Source organism: Gadus morhua, chromosome 14 (genome assembly GCF_902167405.1).
Source record: "Gadus morhua chromosome 14, gadMor3.0, whole genome shotgun sequence".
NCBI classification, from domain to species: domain Eukaryota; kingdom Metazoa; phylum Chordata; class Actinopteri; order Gadiformes; family Gadidae; genus Gadus; species Gadus morhua.
In genome coordinates, this window is record NC_044061.1 from 24686303 (window position 1) to 24712993 (window position 26691).

General features: G+C 49.7%; 1 protein-coding gene across 1 annotated transcript; it reads right to left on the reverse strand.

The window, feature by feature from the left end:
* Positions 1–793: 793 nt before the first annotated feature.
* Positions 794–26682, reverse strand: wtip (WT1 interacting protein). Its single transcript, XM_030376528.1, has 8 exons — positions 24592–26682; positions 20227–20328; positions 11437–11504; positions 9065–9127; positions 8457–8587; positions 7871–7922; positions 7086–7154; positions 794–5000 (listed from the first exon to the last, which is right to left on the reverse strand). Exons 1-8 carry the CDS (start codon positions 26150–26152, stop codon positions 4842–4844), a joined length of 2205 nt encoding a protein of 734 aa, XP_030232388.1. The 5' UTR covers positions 26153–26682; the 3' UTR covers positions 794–4841.
* Positions 26683–26691: the final 9 nt, after the last annotated feature.

Genomic DNA, 26691 nt, shown 5'->3' on the forward strand with positions numbered 1-26691 from the left:
ATTATTCCATGAGCGGTCTGCTGGTCCGGGGGAATAAAGCAATCGTGACTGTGGAGGCTCTTAATGGCCTCTGATAGGCAATCAGCCCACGGTCAGCTCCCGTGGGGTGGACCCTCATCACATGTTCATTCCGAGAAGCTTGCGTGCATGGAAGTCATTATCGTCTTCCATTCTCCGGCTGATCCGAGGGAAGATCTCAACCCACAGCAGACATCTCCAACATGGGCCAGCGTTGTTTGGGCAGCAACATGCGAGGTCCATCCGGAGACAAAAACAACTTTACGCAGGATTGCGGCCAGCTACCAACCACGGCCGTGGGAACGCAAGTCTTGCGCAACTATCGCAGAAGCTACGATTTTAAGATGGATGTATTGCACATGTCATAACAATTTATGTTGTTGTTGCAAACATTGCGTTCTGCTGTCCCAAAGTAAATAGGTTGAATCGACCGCTGCCGCCTTTCATTAGAAGTGCATGTGCGCGCGCACACACACACACACACACACACACACACACACACACACACACACACACACACACACACACACACACACACACACACACACACACACACACACACACACACACACACACACACACACACACACACACACACACACAGTCCCCGTCATTGATGAGGTGATAATATGTCATAGCCTACTATGGCGGTACGATAGGCCTACCACCAACATAATCAAAAGCACCGTGGTATTTGGCTTAATTTATCCACAGGTAAAATTAATATCTAATTTTAAACGCAAAGTTTACCAAGAAAAACAAACAAAGACAAAACTTGAAGTTAGCTACAAAACCACTTTATTTAAAAAGCAGATTATATCATCTACAGTTAAATGATACTTCCCAAATTTTAATACATTAAATAACTTTAGACTTTTTTCAGGTTTAGATAAATAGATCTACTTTCCTTTTTCATGAACCATCTAGGTAATCAAAACATGGAACGATGCAAAAGACAGTAAAGATGTGCTTAATGAAACTACTGATACAAGGCCTCTCCAACAGATGAACACACTGTTACAGAGGACAATACAAAACAAATCCTAGCTCTGTATGTACAAGGAAACTAGCCGGGGGCTATGGAATACAGACATAATATAGTACTTTTTTCAAAGGGGGAAATTAAGAGATCTTTAAAAGATACAAAATTCGGGGAAACAACACATTATTTTTCTTCTTCTGAAACAAAAGTAAAAAATTTGAAGTTGGAATCACGATGCGATGCAGAAGACATATAGGACACGTATTAAGAAAGATTCAGTTGGCCCAGTTCATGGTAACACACATCGCTGCACTGAGACCCAGCAAAGGAAAGATCCAGATTTTTTTTTTAAGTTTCCTCATTAAAATTAAATGCTTGATCTGAATCCAGGAACAGAGCAGAACCACATTGAGTCACCATACAATAATTCTCTTTACATTCAAAACGTTTCAGTCCAGCGAGACTTCTGTGGTTGGACTCTCTCTCTCTCGCTCTCTCGCTCCCTCTCTCTCTCGCTCAGCCTCGTTCTCAAAACAACATCCTCAGTAGTACTTGGTGAACTATGTGTATCAGGAAGCCTGCTTTGGTCCAGTGGGGCCTACAGAGACATCTCTAGGCATCCTAGAAGCGGGTACAGGGTGTGTCACACATTGGGTACCATGGAACTGTAAATAGTCACCCAACAACAGCAAACAGAAACAGCACCCTCTCTGGTAAACACAGGTGATCGGCGCTACAGGTGGGTTATCACATGGCATCAATTTGAGCCAATAAGGAAGTAGGATTCGCCATCGCGTGTGTTTTGGCAGAGAGAGTGCTGTCTGCGGTTTCATTTTAATTGTGTTCTCTTTTGTAACAATGACAGTCAAGAATGTCGAAGCCGGGCCAGCTTCTGAAATGTCTATATGAGGAACTCAGATTCTCAGAGAGGGCAAAGACTTGTGATTTACGCAGGGATGAACGTGATGTTATGTTACACAAACGAGTTGGTGGGAATGCAACGTGTTGATTAGGCTGAAAACAGTGAGAGAGCGTGACGAGAAAGCCTTCATGTTGCTGGACGCTGCGTGGCTCTCAATGGCCCTGCCACTGGCGCACACACACACACAACACACAGACACCCGCACACACGTACAAACAGTGGCATGCATGTAGAGCCATACACAAGCAAGCAATAATCACATTCATGAACTTCATTTATACATACTCATACACATGCACTTTTACACACACACACAAAGGAGAAGACCGCAATTAACGAGGAAGACTCCCAAGAGACACGGGTGGGACCAGCAACTCTGCGTTTCCAGGAATCTCCACCTGACACACACACACACACACACACACACACACACACACACACACACACACACACACACACACACACACACACACACACACACACACCAGAGGCTTTCCGTGTACTTTAAGTGCTGCTATAGAGACCAGGTCCCCCAACCCATCATCCAGTCCCTCTCAAGAAGCTGAGGACCTCACTAAGGGTAGCCGGTTTGAACCGGACCGAGCGGAGCCCGGAAGACCCTCCAGTCCCCGTGTCAGAGGGTCTGTCCCTCGCTCTGGGACCCCCCTTACCGGGGTCCCCAGGGAGGGAACGTCAGCAGCAGTGATGCTGGCGCACTTTGAGGGGAGACGTGACGGAGAGTCAGGGGATCGGTTCAGTGTGAACCAGTCAGTCGGAGCGGTCCGAGGAGGAGTGAAGCGACGGAGACCAGTGAACCAGGGGCCGCGCACGGCACACCAGCAGCGTGTGTCTCCCAGTCCCACCCAGGGCCACTGTCCCTCTTAACCAAACACGCCCAAAAACACTCACACCAGGACGGGCCCATGCTCGCTGCCACACCACCTTCCCAGAACACCACCTTCGGGTTAGGGGTGGTGTTTTGTAGAGGTGTGGGCTATCAGAACCGGTGTTTTGTGTCTTTTACTCAACTACCGATTCAATTAGCTAAAAGAGCAACGCTCTCCATGCCAGCTAGGTTGGTTGTATCCATGGCAACGTGCTTTGCTTCCATATCAAACACCCAGGAAAGCGTTTAATCGTGTTTGGTTAAGATTCACAGAGAGACACATACTCACAAATGCATATATAAAATCACATACACACACATATACATATACATGTATATGGATGCATGTATACACATACATCCATATATATACATATATACATGTATGTACGCATGCATGCATGAATTAAAATATATGTGTGTGTATATGTACTATACAGCACTATAACATCCACTATATTTAAATATAAAGTGTATGTTATAGTGCTATATACAGTGTGACAGTGTCTTATAACCAGTGTTATGCATACACTACAACAATGTTTAACGTTTCACACAGTTTGTAAAATAAAAATAAACCGTATGACAGTGGATTACATAAACTGTGTCCTGATGTAATGTGTTACATCAACTGCCTTACACACACACAGCAGTGTGTTCCATCAAAACAAACGCACAAACGCTCCTTCGTGTGTACACACAACACTACACACTGCGAGTGGCCGGGGCTTCGCCTCGGTCTCTACTGAGAATCGCAGCGCAAGAGGAGGGACAAGACAACGACTCCTAGGGGGGGTTTATGTGGAAAACATCTGCAAAATATATATTCATATATAAAAAAAAGACAATCTATGTGCATCTAAGGTATTACCTTCCTCACAGAATGAAGTCATTCATTAAGACACGCTTTGTGAATCTCTCATGGTCACATGGTTCAGCCCGCTGGAACGAAACAGGCTCCTCTGGTCCAGTGATGGCACCTGTGTGTGTGTGTGTGTGTGTGTGTGTGTGTGTGTGTGTGTGTGTGTGTGTGTGTGTGTGTGTGTGTGTGTGTGTGTGTGTGTGTGTGTGTGTGTGTGTGTGTGTGTGTGTGTGTGTGTGTGTGTGTGTGTCAGTTTTACCAGTGTTTGTCTGAGTCACGTGTCATGCTTGGATGCCCCTTCATAGACCTTGCATAGCAGAGCAAACGCCAAGCCCACCCTTTGGGGACGGGGTGGGGAACAGGCTAGTGGGGAGGGGGGATGTCCATCTGTCCTGGAATCAACCCCCCCTCCTAGAAAGGACCTGGGACACTCATGTCTCCCCCCCCCCCCCCCCCCCCACTTTGGTCCCAACGCAGAGGAATTAAGACCACTGAAGGAATGCTTTAGAGGCGAGAGAGAGAACTGAAGGAAGTGGTCGTCTTCCTCGTCGTCGTCCTCTTCTTCTTCCCTTTTACGACCTCCGCGTGATAAACGTGCGAGGGGCCAGGGGGTGTGACGTCACCCGGGGCCTCTGGGGGGAGCCCGGGGAAGGGGGGGGGGGGTGATCAGATCAGAGAGGGAGGAGGGGATATGTGAACCGCAGATAGAGTGGGTGTTGTCGGACCCTTTTTCCCAGCGTTGTGTGGGCCGGGGGGTCTCCAGCTGTCCACTGTCCTGGGCTCTCTAGACCAACCCCCCCCTCTCCCCCACTATAACCCCCCCCCCCCCCCCCCCCCCCCCAGGGATGAGTAGCGCCGCACTGCCCTCTGGACATCGAAGCATCAAAGGGAAATAAGGACTTTCCCCCCCCGAGCGTCTTAGTACTACCAAGGCCTTGTGCGTGTTCGTGTGTGCATGTGTGTGTTCGTATGTGCATGTTTTCATCGTCATGTGTTTGTGTGTGTGTGTGTCTGCGACTGTGTTTGTGAGGGTCTCTTGGCTCGATGCCTGCTAGTCTTGGTCCGTCTTGGTGGGAGGGGGGGGGGGGGGGGTCGGGGTCAGCCCACGTCGTCTGTCCCGGTGGTCCGTCCGGGCGGGGGTCCGTCCGGGCGGTGGTCCGGGTGGCGGCCCTCACAGCTCGGTGACGTGCAGCGGGTAGCCGTGGGGGCCGTGGCCGGGGCCCCCCGACCCCGTCTGCAGCCTGTGGATGTGGCAGGCGTGGCACAGCAGGTGGCCCTCCAGGGGGTAGCAGCGGTGGCCCTCCTCGTCGTTGAGCTGCAGGCCGCAGTCCTGCAGGGGGGAGGAGCCACAGGGCAGGGGGCGGGGTCAGACCGGACCAATGACACAACGCCCAGGACCCCTCACCTGCCTGCACAGGTGAGGGTTAAACGGGGCGCGGCACTGGCTGTGTGTCACCTGTATGGAGCTCGGCTAACTTATGAATGATTGTCTTTCCATCACGTCAGTTTTTTTTTACAATTAATTTTTTATTTTTTATATTTTCCGAGGCTTTATGAGGCGTTTATGGGCAGGAACTGGTAAGTGGGCTGGAAGACAGGGGGGGAAGGATCTGTAGCATGGCACCGCCCACGGGAGTCGTACTTAGGTCGCTACGAGGTGCACCCCCCCCGGTGGCTAGACCGTTAGCTGGGTCTGACGCTGAGCAGCACAGTTCAGGTATCTCCAACCAACCGGGTGATTTTAATATGTGATACAGCCAAATATGCAATCATTCTGTCCTCGCCAGGTTGATTAAGCCGTCTCTCTCTCCCTCCCTCTGTCTCTCACTCTCCTTCCCTCTCTCCCTTGATCTCTCTCCCTCCCTCTGTCTCTCCCTTCCTCCCTCTCCGTCTGTCTCTCTCTTCCTCCTTCTCCGTCTGTCGCTCTCTCTCTCTCTCTTCCTCCTTCCGTCTCTCCCTCTCTCCCTCCCTCACGCAGCACTGTGGAATGATGGATCTTTGTTTAGGGAATTCTTCCACGTGGGGTTGGAATGTGTGGAATCAAGAAGGGGAATGCTGTTATCGCCGCGACACGGAGGCCAGATTCAGACACCATGATGGACGATTAAGGGACAGAATTCCACTGAGGACGACGTCGGAGACATTCCGCCACGCCCCACATCGCGCTGAGAAGCGGGCCTTGATTGCCCATCGAAGCTCGGCGGTACGAGAGATTTGTCCTTTGTTTTGTCATATACGGAAACTCATAATGTGCAATTAAATGGCACCCACGTCTGTCATCATACAACACGCCCCCATGTTAGGGACAGGGGCCGTCTCTGACACACACGCATAAGAACACACACACACACACACACACACACACACACACACACACACACACACACACACACGTAGCTTTTTAGAGAAACTCCTTATATTTTAACCATCTTGCTGTTTATTGCTGTATATTAAGTGTCTCGCCAATGAACACACACACAACCACATTCCGGATGGATCACAGTAGCCTTGCTCACGGGTCGTGGCAGTGCGAGACTGAGTCTAGTTAGAGAGTGAATCATCTGCAGGTGTAGCGACGGCTGGCTGGGACGAGATGGCACCTGAGTGACCAGATTAGAGAAATTTCATCAACCCTCCGAGTCAAACCCCGGAATGTTTCTCGTCAATGAGTCACCCATGTTGTCGCTCGGTGTGTGTGTGAGATTGTGTGCGTGACGTTGTGTCTGTGTGTGTTTGTTCAGTGAAGATTTAATTCCACCACCCGCTGTGAGAACAGCATATGTCTGCTAAACACAAATGTTTCTTTGTGTTAGTGTGTGTGTGTGTGTGTGTGTGTGTGTGTGTGTGTGTGTGTGTGTTTTTTCATTTGGTTTATCATTCCCCAAGAGACTGAGATGGTGAATCACCGTTTTTTTCTTAGATGTCTCGTCTGCTTCCACGACTCTTACCCCCACTTAACTGTGTGTCTGTGTGCGTGTGTGTGCTTGCGTGCGTGTGGTAGTGTTAATAATTGCGGTTTCAACGTGTCTCCAGCCAGTGCCCATGAGACCGCCGTTGTGAATCATTAAGGCTGGCTGGATCTTGTTATATCTCAGCTCATCCGCTTTCAAACTGAAAAGTATTGTATCAAAACCGTACGCCAGGTACAGGTCATTACCTCTCGATTCATCGCACTTCAATAATAAAAAATGCATATTTAGATAATTAATCCTTTGTATGATAATCGTATTGTAATGAATGGCAAGTTATTATTTTTGTTTAAAGCTCAAACAAAGTCGTGACTGAGAGACATGAGTCACACCTTCATCTATCAAAGAAAATGTTAAATATTAAAATCTTTACCTCGTGCTTCAGAAGCTTACCAACTGCGCCTTAGAAAGCAAACAAAAACTCCATGACAACCGCATCCGCTTACCTCACAGTGGTAGCACGCTACATGGTAGTCTCTGTCCATGGACACCACTCTGATGGTTTCCTCAGAGCCCTGGGGGGGAGAGCACACACATCCACGTCATCTGACTATGTGGGGTCCAGACGCTTTCCATAACCACGACAAACACAGGGTGAATCCTCAAAACCCGCAGGATGAAGCCTTTCTCTGTACATTCATTTGTCTGGAATATTGAAGCGTTGTAGCTGATATGACAGACTACAGGGGCAGGTTAGTGTAATGGTGGCTAGGGTGTTTGAATACAAGATTAAAGGCCCTTAATCTCAGATATATGCACAACACCTGTAATCATCATGAACACCACGCCATCTAGAACCATCTTCATTTCTTTTGTTTTGTGGGTTAACTGCAGCTGGAGAGCCGATTTGTTTAAACGATAAGCTCAGTTCAAAACAGGCGGGGGACTGCGGGAATACATTTCTACATTAGCTGCTGCGGCTAATTAAGGCCGCGTGGGTTGCCTCGAATCGTCAAGTTTGAGAGTTATTTAAAGACGCGGATGGGAAAACGTGTCAATCATCCGTTAGATCTGGATTCTTTGGAGCCTAACGTGGTGTTAGAGGGGCAGTGGGCTCCGACGAGCTCTAGAGCTGTGTAAAAGGTAGTAAGCAACATGATGTCCGCCCAGATAGAAGGCTGATTATGCAGCGCTAATGGGACACAAGGAGAGATCTGAATAGCCTGCATGGTGGTGGTGGTGGTGGGGCCGGTTCTGATGAGGGTGGTAGTGTTGGGGGGGGGGTGCTTACCTGAGCAGGGAGGATGGGCTGATTGCAAGAGGCACATTTCGGGGCGAACACCCTGTGGAGGAGAGCAATGGTACGACAGAGATCAGATGGGAGCCACTGGAAGCCAACGTCTGCTGAAGTGAGGCTGATCCGACTACTTGTGTTGCGGTGTAAAAAAAACAAGCCCAGACTTTCATTGTTTGGTCGGTGAAAAACAACCGTTGCACAGACAATTCAAAAATAATTAGCATCAATGGCTTCATGGCATCATGGCCATGAAGCCAATTATTGATTTAACTTGAATGACCATGATTTAACTTTATTATAATACTTATGTTTTTACATAGACACACGTTACTAGGTAACAAACGATTTTAAACGGCCTCCATCAACATTCTGACTCCCGTTGTTCCTTGCCGTTTTATAAGAGATGATTTGTCACGTTTAATTCTTCTTCTTTAAGTCTGCTACAGTTTCAAATCCATTGGACGAGAAAGACATGATACACCTTTTTTGTGTTCAATAGCAAAATAGATTTGGGCCGACATTAGCGGTGTGGTTGGGCGGAACCCTGAGAGGAAGCTACCCAGGTGGCAGAGCTCCTTACGTGTGGTAGTCCTTGACACAGTAGATGTTGTTCTCCACGTCGACGGTGAAGGGAACCCCATCCAGCCCCTCCTTACACACCACACAGCGGAAACAGCCCGGGTGGTACGACTTACCCAGAGCCTGAAGAATCTACACACGCCCACACACACACGCAGAAAGGGACACACACACCCCCACACACACACACACCCACGCACACAGAAAGGGACACACACACACCCACACACACAGAAAGGGACACACACACACACACCCACACCCACACACACACACTATAAGACTTTGGAAAGATAACACACATTTTCAAGCTTAAAAATGTGTGCCACTACAGGGACGGCTGCAGACTCTAATTCCCCGGTTACAACCATGTGAATGAATAATCATTACACAAACCCAAGAGCCTGTTGGGGGTTGTGAAACCTCAACATGGAAAAAATGTCATCAAAGATCAAAAGCTAGAAGATACACAAAAAGAGAACATTCCAGAGTTTAGACAAGCACGCTGGCGGGTTCACTTTGTAGCAACGTCCACAAACACACTGCCCAGCCTTGACATGCCTGCTCTCTGTCCCACATCAGGGATCCTCTCTGATAAGGCTCTCTTACCATCTCCATGATAAGGTGACCGCACACAAAGCACTTCTCCGCCGTTTGCTGGAATCCAGAGTACTGTAAGGTAGAGGGGAAGGGGGGGGGGGGGGGGGGGGGGTGGATAGAAGACAACAGTTTTTAATCAGAAACGGTGAAACATCCGAGGAATCCAGAGGATGTCCTCCGTTATCAACGTCAGCGCTGGCCGGAGCTGTGCTGTTGTGACGAGCGCCGAGCTCTGCGTCTGCACGCCGGCTGTCCAGCTGGGTGTGTGTCCATAGGGGGCGCTGCTGGTCTCTTTATACCCATTAACCCTGTGTCCTATCCCCCCCCCCCCTACATAGGATGAGAAGGGAGAGGGGGGGCGGCGTCCTGTGGCTGATCATGACTCACGGTCAAGCAGGACAGAAGGACACAATGTCTCATGAGAACCGGTCCGATGTGGATGGTTCCGGATCGGGTTAGCTATTGATTTGCGTGACTAGGAGGGAGGGTGTAATCAATATTGTTTGTGGGGTGGAATGCAACACCTGCCTTCCCACTACAACGCGGTGGTTTTCACAAAGAAAGAGTATTGTTTTAATACCTTGAGACTGAAGCGGTTCCTAGGTATTAGACGGCTTTGAAAAATCTTTTCTGACAATAACTGAATAGTGAATAGCCCTTTCAGGTTCAAATTATAAAACATTTTCTACCCAAAGCCTTTATTTAATCCCTCAAATACTACTTCCGGAATAGATTTACTGGTAACACATTTACTGGGCCGTTATCTTTCCCCCCCGCGGACTCGGCAGGGGTTTTTCCTTTTTTATTCGGAGGTATTCACTGCTGGACGGTGGCCAGGGCAAAGTCCTCGCCTGGCAGCCACTAGCATCTGCCTACCACCACCACCACCACCACCACCAGCGCATTCCACTGGTAACAACTGGGAGCTGACCAGTACAATCATAGCATTCAACCAGCAGCAACTGGGAGCTGCCCCGTACAACCACTGCATTCAGCTACTCCTGGATGGTGAAGCGTGCGTGTGTGGAGAGACACACTCACACCCAAAAAGAGTCACACACACACACACACACACACACACACACCTAATCCCTAGGAGCAAACAGCCCCCCGGCCCGTCAGCAGCTCGGCGTGGGCGGTCCTAACGTGGACCCCCAGACACAGGCCTGTCCCGAAGGACCCCCTGGGGAACACCCGGGAGGTCGTGAGCTGCTGGGCCGGGTAGGTCCGTAGGCCCGGGGTGGGGACACACACACGGAGTGCCCCCCACTACCTGTGGGAGGAGGGGGCTGCCGTGCGGAGACGTTTTGAGACCTCCTCTTCAAAGACAGCCATCTGCCAACCAAAGTCCTCCCCACCCAACCCCCCCCCGCCCCTCACAGCCACACCCCCCACGGCCCTCTCTACAGGGGGGCGGGACAGAAGGCTCTGTGCCACACCATGGATAAGGATAGAAGGGGCTTAGTCTGGTCACCTCATCCCCTCAACCCAAGCTCCAGGATTAGTGTACTTCTGGGAGCAGGTGGGTACCCCCCCATAAGCCCGACCACCAGCAGGTGAAACGCACTCAAAACCGCGACGGTCGGGGGGGGGGGGTACTGGCCCGTTCCTCCCAACTTGTTCCTCACCCCTCGTTCCAATAGTTGACTTCATTTTTTCCCCGTCTTCATTTTCGAGGTTCCCAGGAGTCTGCCCGGTAACATGGAGGGCTGCTGGGGGTCTCTTGTTGTTCTCTGAGACGCCCGGTCCCACCATGACAACACAGCCTAGCCGAGCGTCAGGGGGAACGAACCCAGGGGCCTGGAGAGCAACAGCTGGGACGGCCCCCCCAGGCCCCTCCCACGCAGTCAGCCGTAATTGTTAAGTGCTGCTGGCGGCTCGCAGCGTCTTCGGGACCCCCTCAGGGGAGACGGGGGGGGGGGGGGGGGAAATGAGCTGGGAGGGGAGATCCTGGGCTCTGATTGGAGCAGCAGGGACCGCAGCATGTTGCCTCTAGAGGGTTGGAGAATGTGGCTTTTGGTGACCTCTGAACCCTTCTGCCTCAACACCCCCCTCCCAACCCGACGGACACACACACACACACACACACATACACCCTAGAGTCCCCCCCCCCGGCCCCACTTATACTCTCTAGCCTTGAGGTGGGTTAGTGGAGCACTCAGCTGACACACTTGTCGCACAACAAAATTAATGATTACACAATGATATACACACACAGGATGAGTGAGACGGACAGGAAGACACTGTGTGTTTGTGTGTGGCGGTTGCGTGCGCGTTCGCGTGCGTCCGTCTGTCTCCATGCATGCGTGTGCGTGTGTGTGCTCATGCATGTGCGAGTGTGTGTGCGTTTTGTTTGTCGAGATTAATGAAGCGCTGCTCACCAGGAAGTCTTCCTCACAGTAGACCTTCCCGTTGACGTTGTAGAAGGCCTTCCCTCTCAGCCTCCGCCCTGTGAAGATAAAAGGCAGATGAACGTCAGGAACGTCGGCCCCCTCAGCCCTCAGCGCTTCCAGGAATCCGGCTGTACAGAATCCAAGGTCAGGGAGGAAAGGCCAGGAATGGCCCGCAGCGACTGGGCGGGAATCCAGAACAAACAAGACTAATGACCACAACAACTGGGATGAAGATAAACAACAAACAGACGATCCTCAAACTGTAACTGTGTATATTATATAAATACATCATCATTACCATTTTAAATGATTCCACATACACTACAGTTTGGGGTCAGTTAGAAATATCTTAATCTTTTGAAGAGAAACCCTTTTTTTTAATGTTTAAATATTAATTGTATCAGAGATTCAGTCTAGACATTGTTAATGTGGTAAATGGACCACCTGACCACCTGAAGGCCCCAGACTACAGCTGTTTTTAAAAAAAAACTTAAGACTTATCTTTTTAAAACAGCCTTTTGCTAATTTCCCTTTTACTGTTTATGCATTATATGTTTAAACAACCCGTTATTTGTTATTTTCCTCTCTATTAAACTCTGTATCACTTTGAAATTTCTGAATGTAAAGTGCTCTACAAATTAAATATATTATTATTATTATTATTAAATGACTATTGTAGTTGAAAACGGCTGGTTTTAAATGGAATATCATCATGAGTCTAATTTCCAGCAACCATCACTCACATAAATTGTTTATCTAATCATGTTAAAAGGCTAATTGATCATTAGAAAACCCTTCTGCAATTATGTTAGCCCAGCTGAACACTGTTGAATAAAAGTGTGAGTTTTCATGGAAAACATGGAATTGTCTGGTTGACCCCAAACTTTTGAACGGTAGTGTATATGCATAATTTTGTTGAACTAAATCACTAACAAAATGAACCAGAACAGGAGATTCAGTGAGGATATCAGGTAACATAACCTGCTACCAACTGTATAACCAGAGATAAGACCTCCACTACCATTCAACTTACAGTATTTCCTCTCATCTTGTATGATATCGTCTCCATAACCTGCGACCATTGTACGTGAATTCATTTTTTGGTCAGTCATTGAATGGATTCGAACCATCTGTCTGCGATTGGCCCACTAGGACAGGAGCCAGGAGGACGGAGACAGCTGGTTGGCTGGAGAAGGTGTCAAACCGCTGGTTCTTCTGTCTCAGACCCAATCGGACGTAATTGCTCTTTACAGGATTACACTCCCTGAACGGCCAACAATCAATCCAGGGAACCTCAAGCTGTCATCGCTCTGCCCATGTCTCTCCCCCCCGCCCGGATACCTTATCTGAGGGGGCTACACCCATGGAGCATGAACTTAACTCTCGCGCGCACGCACACACACACACACACACACACACACACACACACACACACACACACACACACACTCAAACATCCAGACATCCACACACACACAGAAAAACGTCCAGACACAGCTAGATATCCACAAACACAAACAGACACACGCACAAAGAAACACACACACACACTCAAACATCCACACATAAACATCCACACACAACTAGATATCCACACACAATCAAACATCCAGACAACTTGATATCCACACACACACACACACACACACACACACTCACACAATACCCACCATGCATATTCCCCCGCATAAACCACCCTCAGACCCACAGGAACCCCACGGGGTGGCCCTTTATTATCCCATCTTTCATCTCCCTGCTCACTGATCACCAAACTGACCACACTGACCCATTGTCTCCGGGCTGGTTCTAATGAAGCGGCCCCCGGCCCGGCCCGGGTTCTGGGTCTCAGCCGGGCTTCTCTAGGAGGGGGGGGAGGGGGGGGACGGCGATGACCTCACCCCATCAGAGCCACGACGCAGGGCTCATAAATTCAGCCGATTAGTGGGATTTAATTGCCGTCCCGAGCGACCATTGATTTTTTTTTTTATAGGGGTCCTGGCATGGGAAAGCCCCCCCCCCCCAACGCTTCGCCCCCCGCACGACAATTTATGTATATTTCTCATGCACGGGCTGTCACGACACTGGCCCACGGCGATACATTAGCACCCACATAAACGGCCGCAGCAGCCAAGGAATGCCGGGCCGCACAATAGGTGAGACTTTTAAGACTGGAGGCCCGATTTGCATTTGGGTGGTTTGGCAGCGAATGTGGGGGGGGGACAAACCCTAAACCCCCTTCCCAGGGATATGGGGGAGCCGGCCCTGGAGAGGAGTACCGAGGAGGGTCACATGCAGATGTTGGCTCTATGAGGCAGGGTGAGACAATGTTACCCCAGAAGGCATTTCCATTTTCAACAAATGCTGCCATCGTGAAGAGCACAAATGTCGCGATATCTTATCGAAAACTTGATTGTTTAGCCGCCCCTTGCCTGGTCAAATAAAGTGTTTTTTCCACCGCTCTCTTGGTTCAGAGCTGCTTCAGAGGCCCCACTGCCTCCAGGGAGGGCAGCAGGGAGGGCAGCAAACAGGGCGCTGTGGGTTAGCACTGGGGCAGGGCTAAAGGGCTGCTAGCGGCAGGACCGTGGCGTTCCTCCGGGAGGGCCGTGCTCCTCTGCTCCTCCGGCCCGCTGCGGGGGCTCCACGGAGGGGTCCGGAGGCACACAAAGGCCCCCGTCCACTGATGACGAGGGGAGAGGGACCGCTGAGCAAACGGGCGGGCGGGCGGGCGGGGGGGGAGACATTCCTTCTGCCTGAGGTCACTAGCTGGTCCCATTCAACCTCCCCCTGCACCCCTATGACACCCCCCAACCGTCCAGCCCCCCACTCCCACCCGCCACCCCCCCACTGGTTCCCCTGAGGAGCGGCAGAGGGGGAGGGCTCCGTTCTCCCCTCTCTTCCAGCCCTTTGTCCCCGGAGAGGGCCCACAGTGCGCTGGATCTCTTTTATCACAGCAGAATCGATAGAGCAGACGTTTAACCTTTCCACCGGTCGATAATCTGTCCCTTTGGTCAGCGGACAGAGAGGGAGATAATACCGCCACTGGTTTGATCGCGGCCGCCGCCGCAGTGAGCCGCAGCGCTTTAGATGCGGGATCCCTCAAAGTGTGTGATGCGTTACCATGGCGAAGACATCAATGGTGGAACATTCCACTGGCAGTTGGGACTGAACATTCCAGCTCTCTCAGCCTAGCCCACTGTTCCCACATGAAATCCTCTCATTTCGGCCTGTTTCCACGACAAATTTGGCTTTTCGGGGAATGCATGCCAAGGAATTGTTTACGTGTATTGCATGACCCACATTGGGACGTTCCTTTTTATGATCTCTGCTGCTTCTGTAGGGCTATCCCTAGGCGTTTTGAATCCCAGTGTAGTTGTGCGACTTGCATGGGACTTTGGAGCAAATAGCTGCTGGCTGGGGATTTTACACTTGAAATACTTTGAGGTTTTTCGCTTTCTTTCTCAGGGCTCCGAGTTCCCCATGCCTCGAGTGATGCATGGACTGTAAGCTTCACACATGGAGCATGAAAAGCATAGATCCATATCCTGTTTAGTCTCCATGGAGTCAACCAAGACATACAGCCCTGTAGCATTTATAGCACTCCATTTCTGAATGTATGCTGTGATTGTTGTCAGCCTCTGACATTCAATGTACTCTTTCACATCACACACTGCATTCATAAATTGTCCGTTCAATTTGGATGGGTGTTTTCAAATAATACTATAATCTCAAAATACAAATGATTTTCATCATTCATTGTGGAAAAGCTCAAACAACAAACCCTACTCTCCCAAACATAAGGTGGTCGACCTCTGCTCAAATCAATGCACGGCCGTGACACAAACAAGCGTCATCCCTCCACTTGTAACCTTTCCCTGTCCTCCCCCCCCCCCCCCCCCTCTCTCTCATCCCCCCAGACAAGTGGGCTTTTATCACCTGCAGCCTGGGTAGTGGTGGGAGGAAGAGAGGGGCCGTGAGGAAGGGGAGCATGAGAGCGAGAGCGAGAGAGTGTGAGCGAGCTTAACAGTCAGAGGGAAAGAGATAGATAGAGAGGGAGAGGGAAAGAGATAAACAGAGAGAGAGATAGGGACAGAGCTAGACAGACATAGGGACACAGAGACAGAGAGACAGAGAAAGAGACAGAGAGAGATATAGGGACAGAGATAGAAAGACAGCGGGAGACGGAGAGAAAGAGAAAGAGACAGAGACAGAGAGCGCAGGATTGAGCTGGGTGGAGAAGTGTAGGTAAACCGATAGTGGTGAATCACACAGATCTCCACGTTAAGCAGCGGCCGCCAGTCACTGGTTCCCTATTCATACATATTCCTGCATAACGAAACAACAGACTGTACAGAATGTACGCTGAGTCTCCCAGAGCAACACAAGTCACTCATGTGGGGGAGACAACCTCCTGATTACTTTTATGCTAAAATCAATGCAAAGGAGTAAATGGATTCCAAAAAATACATTTTCCCCACATATTTTTGCTCTGGAACCAGGATGCCAATCCAACTGTGATTCATACACACTGGGTATTCGTGTGCATTTGGTGTGTCTCTTTCAAGAGTAAAAGCTGGATGTACAACATCTCCCTTAGTTCAGCCACACATGCTGACACAGAGTTCACAACATGCTCAAAGTCCATGTTGATCATTTTCTAGCTATTCCGTTCTCCAACTGTCGAGCACACAAACATTTCAGGACCAAAAAACTGGCATATCACTGATAAGAGAATTAAAAGCTCCATGTCTTTTTAAAAACACATTTCACGTGTATAAAAGCTATTCTGAAGCTGGAAGGTCCTTAACTGTGTCAAACTGTGTGTTACACTACACATCCAGCCTACACCCAGCCACTGCCTGGTGTCTCAGTGCCAGTCAGAGCAGACACTGATGACTCATCCGGGCCCCACTATAGGCCCATCAGACATATGAGCAGCTTCTGTGTTCCTGCAGACTCTGGTTTCTCCCAGGGCCCCCTTCTCTGCTTGGGGCGCATCTGCTTAAAGAGCAGCTGAACGTATCCCAGTGGAAATCATTCAACATAGTTGATTCTGTGGAAAGTTACGTCTTGGATAGAAATACAGGTGTTCTGTGTCCGTTCATTACCTTGCGTTAGAAACCCAAAAAACTGTTAAAACTTGCCAAAGACGGGCCGCAAGATACAGGGTTGTGTCCGGTTTGATTGACAGTGGAGTCGTGAGGTTGCCTAGCAACAACAAAAAATATGTTTTTCTGTTCATCCCTCAGCTGTGAGCGGTGCATTCAGGACTAGAGGGGCAGAAAGGTAAACAGCTCCATTAGCGCTGGTTACCTGTGGCGGAATATCTGCGTTCACAGGCGAATGGCCAACAGTTTGGCTGTCGCAAAACCTTTCCCGTTTCAGTTCCTCCGTCTTTATTCACGTTTCGGTTTCATGAAGTGTGTACCTCCATGAACACCAGAGGGTTAATCGAATCCACCTTGGGTCCTTAGGTCACATGCTATTAAACCGTTTTCCAAACGGCAAATTCCAACCGACGGTAGCAGTTGACCGTAATCGATTTCAGGATCCAACGAGGCACGTAGGTTAGAATTAAGACCCTATCACTTTGGCAGTGTGGCTCTAAAAACAGGTTATTGGGTCTATTAGGGAGGACTTTCATCGTATTACAGATACACCTCCCTTTCCTTGCTACCTGCCTGATATAGTAGTATATAGATTTGAATAAGTGGGCATATTGTCCACTGGGAGAATTCTACCAGGAGCCGCTTCACACTCGGTGTAAATGCGTATAATTAGCCCTTTGGATGAACAGGTGCCACTGAATCAAGGTCCATCTTTTTTGAAATCTAAGCACTCTTTTCAGTTACACTTTCCAGATTGTAGACGTCACTCACAATTACCGCAGAAAGAGTACAGCAGGGGCAGGGATGCATAAAAACGGACACAAATTGAAAAAAGGTATTCTATGAATCACACGTCGTTACCAGGAACCGGAACTCCAGGAAACCAAAGTGTGTAATGTCATACATAATAACATGAAATGGGTTCTCAGAACCTTTCTATCTTCTGCCCTGCAACGCATTGAAGGGATGTGGATTAATGTTGAATTATACAAGGAACGTTGTTTGATCATTTAGTAGTGTCCCCACACCCTACCACTCCCAACCTGTGTGAAGGTGTAGGAAGGATCCCACATCCCACAAGCCCTACACATATGATGGTCTACGAGGTAGGGTGAGACAACTTTACCCAGAATGCATTTCGATTTTCAGTTGAACAAAGGCTGCCTACGTGAAGAACACAAATGTCGTGATATCTTATCAAAAAGTCAATCACAACAAGGAACAAGGAATTTCTGTGATTTATTCATCTCTTGCCTGGTAAAATAAAGTGTTTTTTCCACCCCTCTCTCTCTCTCTCTCCATTCAGAGGACCCACTGCCTCAAATAAGGGCAGCAAACAGGGTGCTAGGGGTTAGCACTGGGGCAGAGGTACAGGGCTGTTAAAAGCAGAAGTGCCTACTGCTTTCTTCCACAGCAGATCAGACAGTTATAGCATTGGAATGCTTCCATAAAAAAAAAAGCGTCATGTAACCGTATGTACGCATACAGGACAGAGGAAGCTAACAAGGCTCTCCAAAGTTCCCGTCTTCTCTTCTTCCAGTCCAGGGACGGGCTTTACCGACGGACCAGACGCATGCTGCGGCGGCCTGCGGCGAACGCACGAGGAATGCGGGCCATTTGAGCAGTAGGGGGCCGGCACATCATGTGCATGCGTTCCTCTCCCCGTCTGTCCGGAGCCCGTCAGCGCGCTGGCCCCGAGCTGATAAGCGGGCCTTGGTACACTTTGTGACTGTCTGATTGAGGTCCTCCGGGGAAGGCCGGCTGAAGAGGAGAGCGAGGGGGGGGGGGGGGGGGGTAGTTCGCATTCCTGGCCATTTCATGAAAAAGGGTGCAACCATGGGAGTAAGCCAAGAGGAGGGCTCAATTATGCATGGTTAAACAAAGCCCATGGTTGCTGAACTAGCCCTGGGTCCGGGGCTCCGGGGCTCCGGGGCTCCGGGGCCGCAGTCTGGCCTCGCTCTAGCCCCAGCGCCTCCGTACGTGGGACTTATTCCGGAGGGAAAGCATGAAAAATAAACAAACAAACAAAATGGAGGCCGTCCGTGATTTATCACTGGACGGTGTTATGACAAGTGGAGGCACTGTCTAACGAAACTTCTCAGGAGCTTTCAAAACACCGGTTAAAAAGAAAACATTCCCATTCTCTCGGGGTCAGATGATACATCGCTCGGTTTACGTTATCAATAAACCGTCTCGAGAGAGGAGCGGGCCGGCTAATTCATCACAGGGCTGGCCTGGACCCGAAGCAACGAGACCGGGTCACTGATCTGAGACCTGAGTGGCCCCCCACCCCAAAAAAGCACACAGTTAATCTCTTAATATTCATCACTTGTCGCGGGATTGGTGTATGCACTGTGTTCACTTACAAAAAGAAAAAAGGAAAATAGGATTTGTTTTGGTGTGTTTGTAGAAGGGGTGTTTTATTTGCTTTTCGATACCATCAAGTAGTTAAAAAATAAAAACATTTGTAAACACAACTTGCGAGCCCTTAAGAATAAAGAGGACGACCCGAGCTGTCACAATACCCAAGCACAAAAATAAACCCAACTGAAGGTACCGTAAACATGCAATTACCACCCCCAGGAAAAATAACCAAACCGCCTTGTGACACACACTTTGGAATCTTGATATAGTATCAAGGTCAAAGGTGTCTTTTCCCGGTGAATGCAGAACTTCAGAAACTAGACACTGGCCTCCATTCTTCAGCTGCACAATCAAATGGGCAGGAATGTGGATATAGTTACATGTAAATTATATGTAGCTCTTCCCGAGCAAGGGGGATCGGTGGCCATGAATAGCACACACAGAAATGGAGGAAACCTTGCTGGGAAGAAAGAAAGAAAAAAAAAAAAAAAGGAACTTTTCTTTCGAAATCTTCCTCTTGTTTCCAATAGAAACAGGAGATGGAGAGTGGCATTTGGTAACAGTGGGCCTTGCTGACACACACACACACACACACACACACACACACACACACACACACACACACACACACACACACACACACACACACACACACACACACACACACACACACACACACACACACACTGTTTGAACACTTCAGATGATCAACAATAGTGTTGCGGTTGGTGATTAACTGACAGCTTCATTGTTTTGTTGTCATTAGCGGCGAAAAAACTAAACTAACAACTACTGGTAATCAACTCACCACATGTTTCACTGACAAACCCTGAGCTCAAAGCAAACAAACCATCTCAAAATAACCAGTGATAATCGCTGAAGAATGAGGAAGAGGAGAGTGTGCAGCTGTGGCCAGAGACTGGACAGAAACAACCTTATTCAGAAGTCTTCAAATGGTCCAACGGCTTTGGACAAAGGAGGAATACTCGTGACTACTGCTGACTGCTTTGACTGCTGCTGAACACAACAAATGTCCTCCTTGCTTAATTTCAAACAAACATATACTCTGCGGTTTTTCTTACAATTATCCCTGATCAAGCAAATTCCAACTCTCTCTACTTCCGATATTGTCTGGTCTAAATAAGCCAGCCATACATGAGGAACCAGGCAGTCTCCTGGACATTGCCTTCATTGCAAAAAAGGTTTGGTGAAGCATTGAACTTTGACAGTGTACACTCTGGGCCTCACACAGGCAGCCCCGTATCTCAGCCAGCCAGGGTGTGAAGGTAGTGGAAGGGGTCGTACTCACCACAGGAACAGCAGGTGAAGCAGTTTGTGTGGTAAAGGTTTCCCATCGCTTGGCATGCCTGGCTGGCTCCATATACTCCTTTTCCGCATTTGATACATATGCCTGTTGGAGACATAGATGTTAAGTTATTTGGGCCTAGATTCGGGTCAGCCACAAGTCAAAAACATTTGGATTTCAACAGTGCCTTGAACTAAGCATGAACAGTGGTAACTGTAAGAATAAAATACGCTTTTGTAGTTTTTGGTAAGGAATTACAGGTAGTTATATCGATGCTTTCAGTCAAACATTCACCAAGGATCTCCAGAATAAAATTGTGTTTCGCTAGCTTGGTTTTCAGATGCTGCCAGTGAAACACATTATCACAACGTTTTCTGGATTGACCTTGTATCCCTCAGGTTTGAGGGCTGAACAATCGTGTACCATCTCCATCTCTAAATAGATTTCCGCCTAGGCCTACAAGTTATATTTATATCGACAGGTTATGCATCATGACATCTAGAAAATAACAGATCCTAATTAAACCTGTCCAGGCTCGATCTAACCCAACCATCCTACTGAAATCGCATCTTTTGTATTTTCTTTTAGTTTGGCTGATGGACCCACTAACATGACTCACTGTTCATCATTTCCACCTAACAGTCCAAGCTGAACTGGGGATTTGAACCGGTGACCTCTTGGTGACAGTCCAGCTTCATGAGGTCGGCCTTGCCAACAGACGCCAAAGACAATACAGCCGTGCAGCTGAATGCCGCCGTTAGAACATAAAAGTCACCCTGGGATCGAGGATGCTTCTTATATATACTGGATGGGCCCTCCTGGTCAATGGGACCAGAATTCTGGGAGCTCTGGTGAGGGAGATGGGATCAGCGAGCAAAGACTTGTGAGGCTGCTTGGCCTCCGCAGGAACAGAGTAATGATCTCCAGGCTTTCAGAGGCAGGACGGCCCCTGCTTGGGTCACATTCCGTAGAGAGGACAGGGTCAACGCCTGGGCTGGGGTGACTCCAGGGTCACCACGACGACAGGACACAACATCCCATCAGGGGAGACGGCGCACCTCGTCACCCCCCCCCCCCCCATCTGATGTTCTGAACATGACCGACCATCGGATTGAAAAGCGCTGGGATTCAGAGGAAGCTAGGGCCGTTTGGGCGCCTAGCTGTTTGATTCCTTCATGATTCAGTATCGTTAAACTTGCGTAATTGGTTTCCTGTGCACAAATGCTGAAATACGATTGTAATCACAAAGTAGAAGAAGATAAGGGGCATGGGTAAATGATAACTAATCACAGATTAGCTTGTTTCCTTTTCTCAAGACATTTCTGCGTTCCAGTGCCACCGAATCATGGTCAAATATTAGCGTTTCCTAACCAAGCTGAACTTGCGACCTGAATCTCACACTTAGCACTGATAACAGAATGAGGTCCGAGGATTTTTATCTGATAAAACTTTAAGGTCGCACAATTCCGTTGAAATTCGATGTAATTAAGTTTTGAGCTTGGCCAACGCAAATAAATGCCGGCTGTCCGACCGGCCTTCCGAGAGAAACAAAGTCCACCATTTTCTGGTCAGGTTCGGCTCTTCAGCATGGTAACGGTTAGACTAAACCCTTGGGGTACGTCATTTTGAACGGTGGCAGATTGAGAATGAAAGTGCGGTGTGAGACACACTTTCATAACCTCTAATCAGCTGATGGTAGTAACACTCATATTGAACTGCTCAGTGGGGTCATCTGGAAAAACATAACAAGGGCAAGAACGAGAACCACCCCTCCTCTGCTGTCATTTTAAAAACAAGACGGGAGTTCTCAGAGGCGAAAGGGGAACACGCAGTTTCATACTGGACGCCTTTGTCACCATTTGAAAGGAGGCCGTAATCTTGTCTTTGCGGCACAAAGTACATTTCTGTTTGGACAGACGAAGGCCCTGTTTTTCATCTAATAGGCGCGTTATAAAAACGTTTCTTCATGTCAGTCTCAAAAACTATCTTTGTGCATTGACGGCATATTATCAGTGTGCCCTATCATTATAACCCCAGAACACTGGCCCTATTGTGTCGGGCTGGAATGACTGAAGTCCACACAGCCATCCCAGTTCCCTCCATTCAGCGCTGTGTAATGATATGTGAACACACTTCAGGGAACAGCGGCAAGGCCACAGACTATTTACTCTCTAGTACGTCTTCAGGTAAATCAGTGTCAATCGTGTATCGGTTAATAGTTGATCATATCCATTCTGTAAGATGGTGCAGTGAGCTTTGCTAGACTCAGTATTGTTGCTGTTATTCATACCGTCTACAACATTGGTTCTCAAACTTTTTTTCCCCAAGTACCACCATTATGACAGCGCTTATTAAATATAACAAAATACAGTAGCGTAGGCCTGCGGCCCTGTTCAGCTATGCAAAGCTCACGCAGGAGGCACATTTACTCTTCAAAATAATATTATTAATTGTTGTCAGCCGTACTAAGTGGTAGCCCTAGAACTGACACACACACTATGTGACCACATTAATCAATACATCTATTATTGTTCTTTTTTGGAAATTCCTCTGCGTACCACTAAATAGCATATCGCGTACCACCACAGTCTACAAGATTAACATCATCTTATTTGATGGCTTCATGTTATTACTATGAGGACACTGCTCTGTCTTAGTACGGATGTCCAGCGGTCTTTGCTGAACAGTTAAGTTCAATAGGTGGAGTGCTGACATGATGCTGTCCGTCCCATAATCCCCCTCTGTATAAATGAAACAGCTGACAGCGATGGAAGGACAGTCCAAGGGATTGATGAAGTGTTGAGGGACGGGTGGAGTTATGTCTGCCACTGGAGGCGGGAAGAACTATTTGTGCAAAATTATTTAAACAGCTTTGTTAAGGAAATGCAAAGAAATGATTTTTTACTGAAAATTCGAGCATCCTATCGCTAGTACTCTCTGATTTGTTTTGTTTATGTGATGCAATGCGCCCAGAGAGAGGTTATGGCTTTACGGACGAGACAACGGGGGTTTGTGTTCAGCTTACGTCAGCATCTGTGTGTACACACGTGTTCCCGTGCACATGCTTGTATGTGTGTGTGTGAGTAAATACGCGCGTGTGTGTGCTTGTATGTGTGTGTGACTAAATGCGCACGCGCGTGCGTGTGTGTGTGTCTTGGTTTATGTTGGTGTATTACATGTGAGTGAATAACTGTGTGTGGACGCATGAGTGTGTGCACGCATGAGTGCGTTTTTGCATGTGATTGTGTGTGGGTGTGTACGTGTGAGTGAGTGAGCATGTGCTTTTGTGCAGGCATGTGATTGCGTACCAATGTGTGCGTGCGCCTGCCTGCGTCAATATGTGCATCACTGCTGTCATTAGGATTCTGGGCAGGTGAAAGAGCTTACAAACCCACCCCACCCACCCTGCGTGTCTGGCCCTCCAGCCCGGACCGTGTGCCAAGTGTCTGGGGCTGCTGGGACTCCCCACTGGTTGGTTAATGAAGGGCTTCGCGGGGGTGGGAGGTGTGGTGGGGGGGTTCTGGGCGGGGCGGTGGGGGCTCAACGGCCTCTTGTGGCGGGACTCTGGCGGGGCCAGCTGTTGATTCACAGCACCGCCGGCCCACCACAACAAACAAGAGGGCCACACATGGCCCCAGCGAGGCGGCTCTGTGCCACACAGTGTGGGACCCTCGGCGGGGCCCGCATGAGAGGGGGGGGGTCTCTCTCTCTCTCTTTCTCTCTCTCTCAAAAGGGGGAGAGGAGAGACGGTCGAGGGGGGAGGAGGTCTCCCACCCTGAATGCCTCACTAAAAGACCCGAGGTCAAAATGGTAAAAGCCCACCAGACTCGGTGGGTCACTCGGCAGCTCTTCCAGCGGTTGAATACGGCGCTCATTCCAACAAAGCCAGGTCCCTCACAGAGGCAGTGGAGGGTATCTGCCCCAGGAACATAGAGGCCCATTCAGTAGCTGCTGCGCTGTGTCAACGGCAGCCTGGATGAGGCAGGCAGCGCTGCTCTGCTAGCGGCTATGGTCACTCAGAGGGGGCTGGGTGGGTTTGAGGGTGGTGTGGTAAAAACATGATGAGAGTGATGCTACACAAACCGAGATGAGAACGGTGTGTGTGGGTGCCTCTGTATAAAACTCCAAAAAGAAGACATCCACTAACAAACTGACAAGCAAAATGATAGCAATCATTAGATATAAGTGGTTTCAGGGTCTTTATGGAGAACGACTTGTATACCTAATTGAAGCATAGGCCTACCGCTTATATTTAAGAGGTAATGGTTACATTTTGAGGGCGTGTAAACAACAGACCATGCGTGATTAGACATTGCTTTCAATTCAGTCTTCACCACTCAAAGATCTCCATGCTTTGCTTTCACTTACCAAAGTATTCTTTTTTCATGTGCATCTCCAATTCCTTCTCCAGCTCCAAGGTGAGCGCCTCCAGCCTCTTCTCCGCCTGGCTCGGGCCGCTCTCCCGGCACGGGGTTACCTGGTAGGGCAGTTTAAACCTTTGCCCAGAGGCAGGTGTTTTCGACGACAACCCAAATGTAAATGACGATGGAGACCCCGCGGTCAAGTCTGCACTCCCCCCCGTCTGGGCCGACTGCTGCTGCTGCTGTTGTTGCGACTCGGGCATCGCCGAGAGCGCCTGGAGATGTATGCGAGTTTGAATCCCATTAGTCCCGTCTCCCCGCGAGTCTCCAAACTCCTGCAGCAGCGTGTCCTCGTGCAGGCTGGAGGAGAGCATGGAGGACCGCGGCGAGGGCAGCTGGAGCTCCGGGTAGGTGCTCATAGACCCCCTGGAGCTGCGGGAACTTCTGGAGCTGTGACTCGAGATGCTGGACCGCGGGCTGACCACGCAGTTCGCCGCCGTCCCGGGCCGTGCACTGCCGCCCTCCTGGCTGCAGATGCTCGAGCGGGGACTGGCCACGGACAGCCCGTGCAAAAGCACCCCCTCGAGGTCGTGGTTGCCGAGGATGGGCCCATACCGAGAGTCAGAGTAGCTGGATCTGGGGCTGGTAGTGAAGGAGTACTGACTTGCCGTGCTCGACCGGGGGCTGGCGTGTCTCTGGTCGTACCCCATGCTTATCCCACTCGTGCGGTTACTACTCGGCTTACTACAGCAGTCATAGCTGTTGAGGCTGGCCCGGGGACTGGAGTGCTTGCTGGTGTCGCTGGCTGTGCTTGCATAGCTGGACCGGGGACTGAGGACATTGCTCCCGTCGCAGTGGACCAGGCTGGACCGGGGACTGGTGTACTTGTCCTGCAGCCCGGGGACCACCAAACTCGTGCGGGGGCTGCTGATGCTTGACCTGGGGCTGGCGTGCTTGCTCTGCTCCTGCGAGGAGAGGGAGGAAGCGTAGCTGGACCGCGGGCTGGTGGCGTTGAATCGCCCGTCGTGACCGGCGCTGCTGGTGGTGATGCAGACGCTGTTGCACCTGTTGCCGGGTAGGGCGGCGGGTTTGTTGTTCAAAGTCACGCCGTCAAAGGCGCTGCTCCCCGTGCTGTACCTGTGCCCCTGCACCTCCAAAGAGTATCGCCTGGGCCTCTCCGAGACGCCGCTGTAACACGGCAGAGCCACTTCGGATTTGGTGCAACAGCTATCCTCGTTGTAGACCGCTTCCCTCTGAGGTGCGCAGAAATCCACCGGCACCGGTCGGTTGTTCCCGTTGACGGGACGCGCGGAAGCCGCGCAGTACACTTTGTTGGCGGACGTGTAATTCTCCACGGTGTGATGCTGCTGGTGCAGCGGCACAGAGGTGCCATTCATCGGCTTACTTTTATGTTCCGCGACCGCCGGAGCCGAGAAATCCAAATCCGGGTTGATCACCAAGTCTCTCCTCGCGTTGTACATCCCTTCCTTATTATAAGCTTCGTATAAGGAGAGGTTATCCATCAGTTGAGCGGCTCGGAGTCCCCGATCGTTCTCGTAGTGCTCCATGGTGGTAGGGTTAGGGTCCGGGGTCCGACTACCAGAGAGCCAGTCCTGCTCGCGTCTCACATGGAGATCCAAACACCGCGGTGCAGCCGGGTCACAGCCGTCGCTCGTCGGTCACACCGCCGGTGTGGTGCTCCTCGGAGATCTCAACGTGTGGCATGGTCCTCTTTCCCCCTCTCCCCCGCAAAAAAATAAACTCTTTCTCCCGGTTTCAGCCACAGGATGCGTTTGTCAACTTGAGTTTTTGTTAAGTTGAAAGGTCTTTACAGTCAATGGCGCGCTGCGGCGGAGGAATTTCCCTGTGCTCCTTTTTTCTTTATATTTCCTAAAATTGAGTTTCGGATAATCTTTCGCGGCTTGTATAATTCACTTACATCTATATACTACTCCCATGCAAGTTTAAGCTGTACATGAGGCTTCAGAGTGCAATTAAATACGCATTTGCGCATGGGAACTCGTTTGCGGAGAAAGAATGCGAGGATGTATACGGGGTGCGCTGCGCCCTGTGGAATGTGGTTAATGCTGGAGCGGAACAATGATTG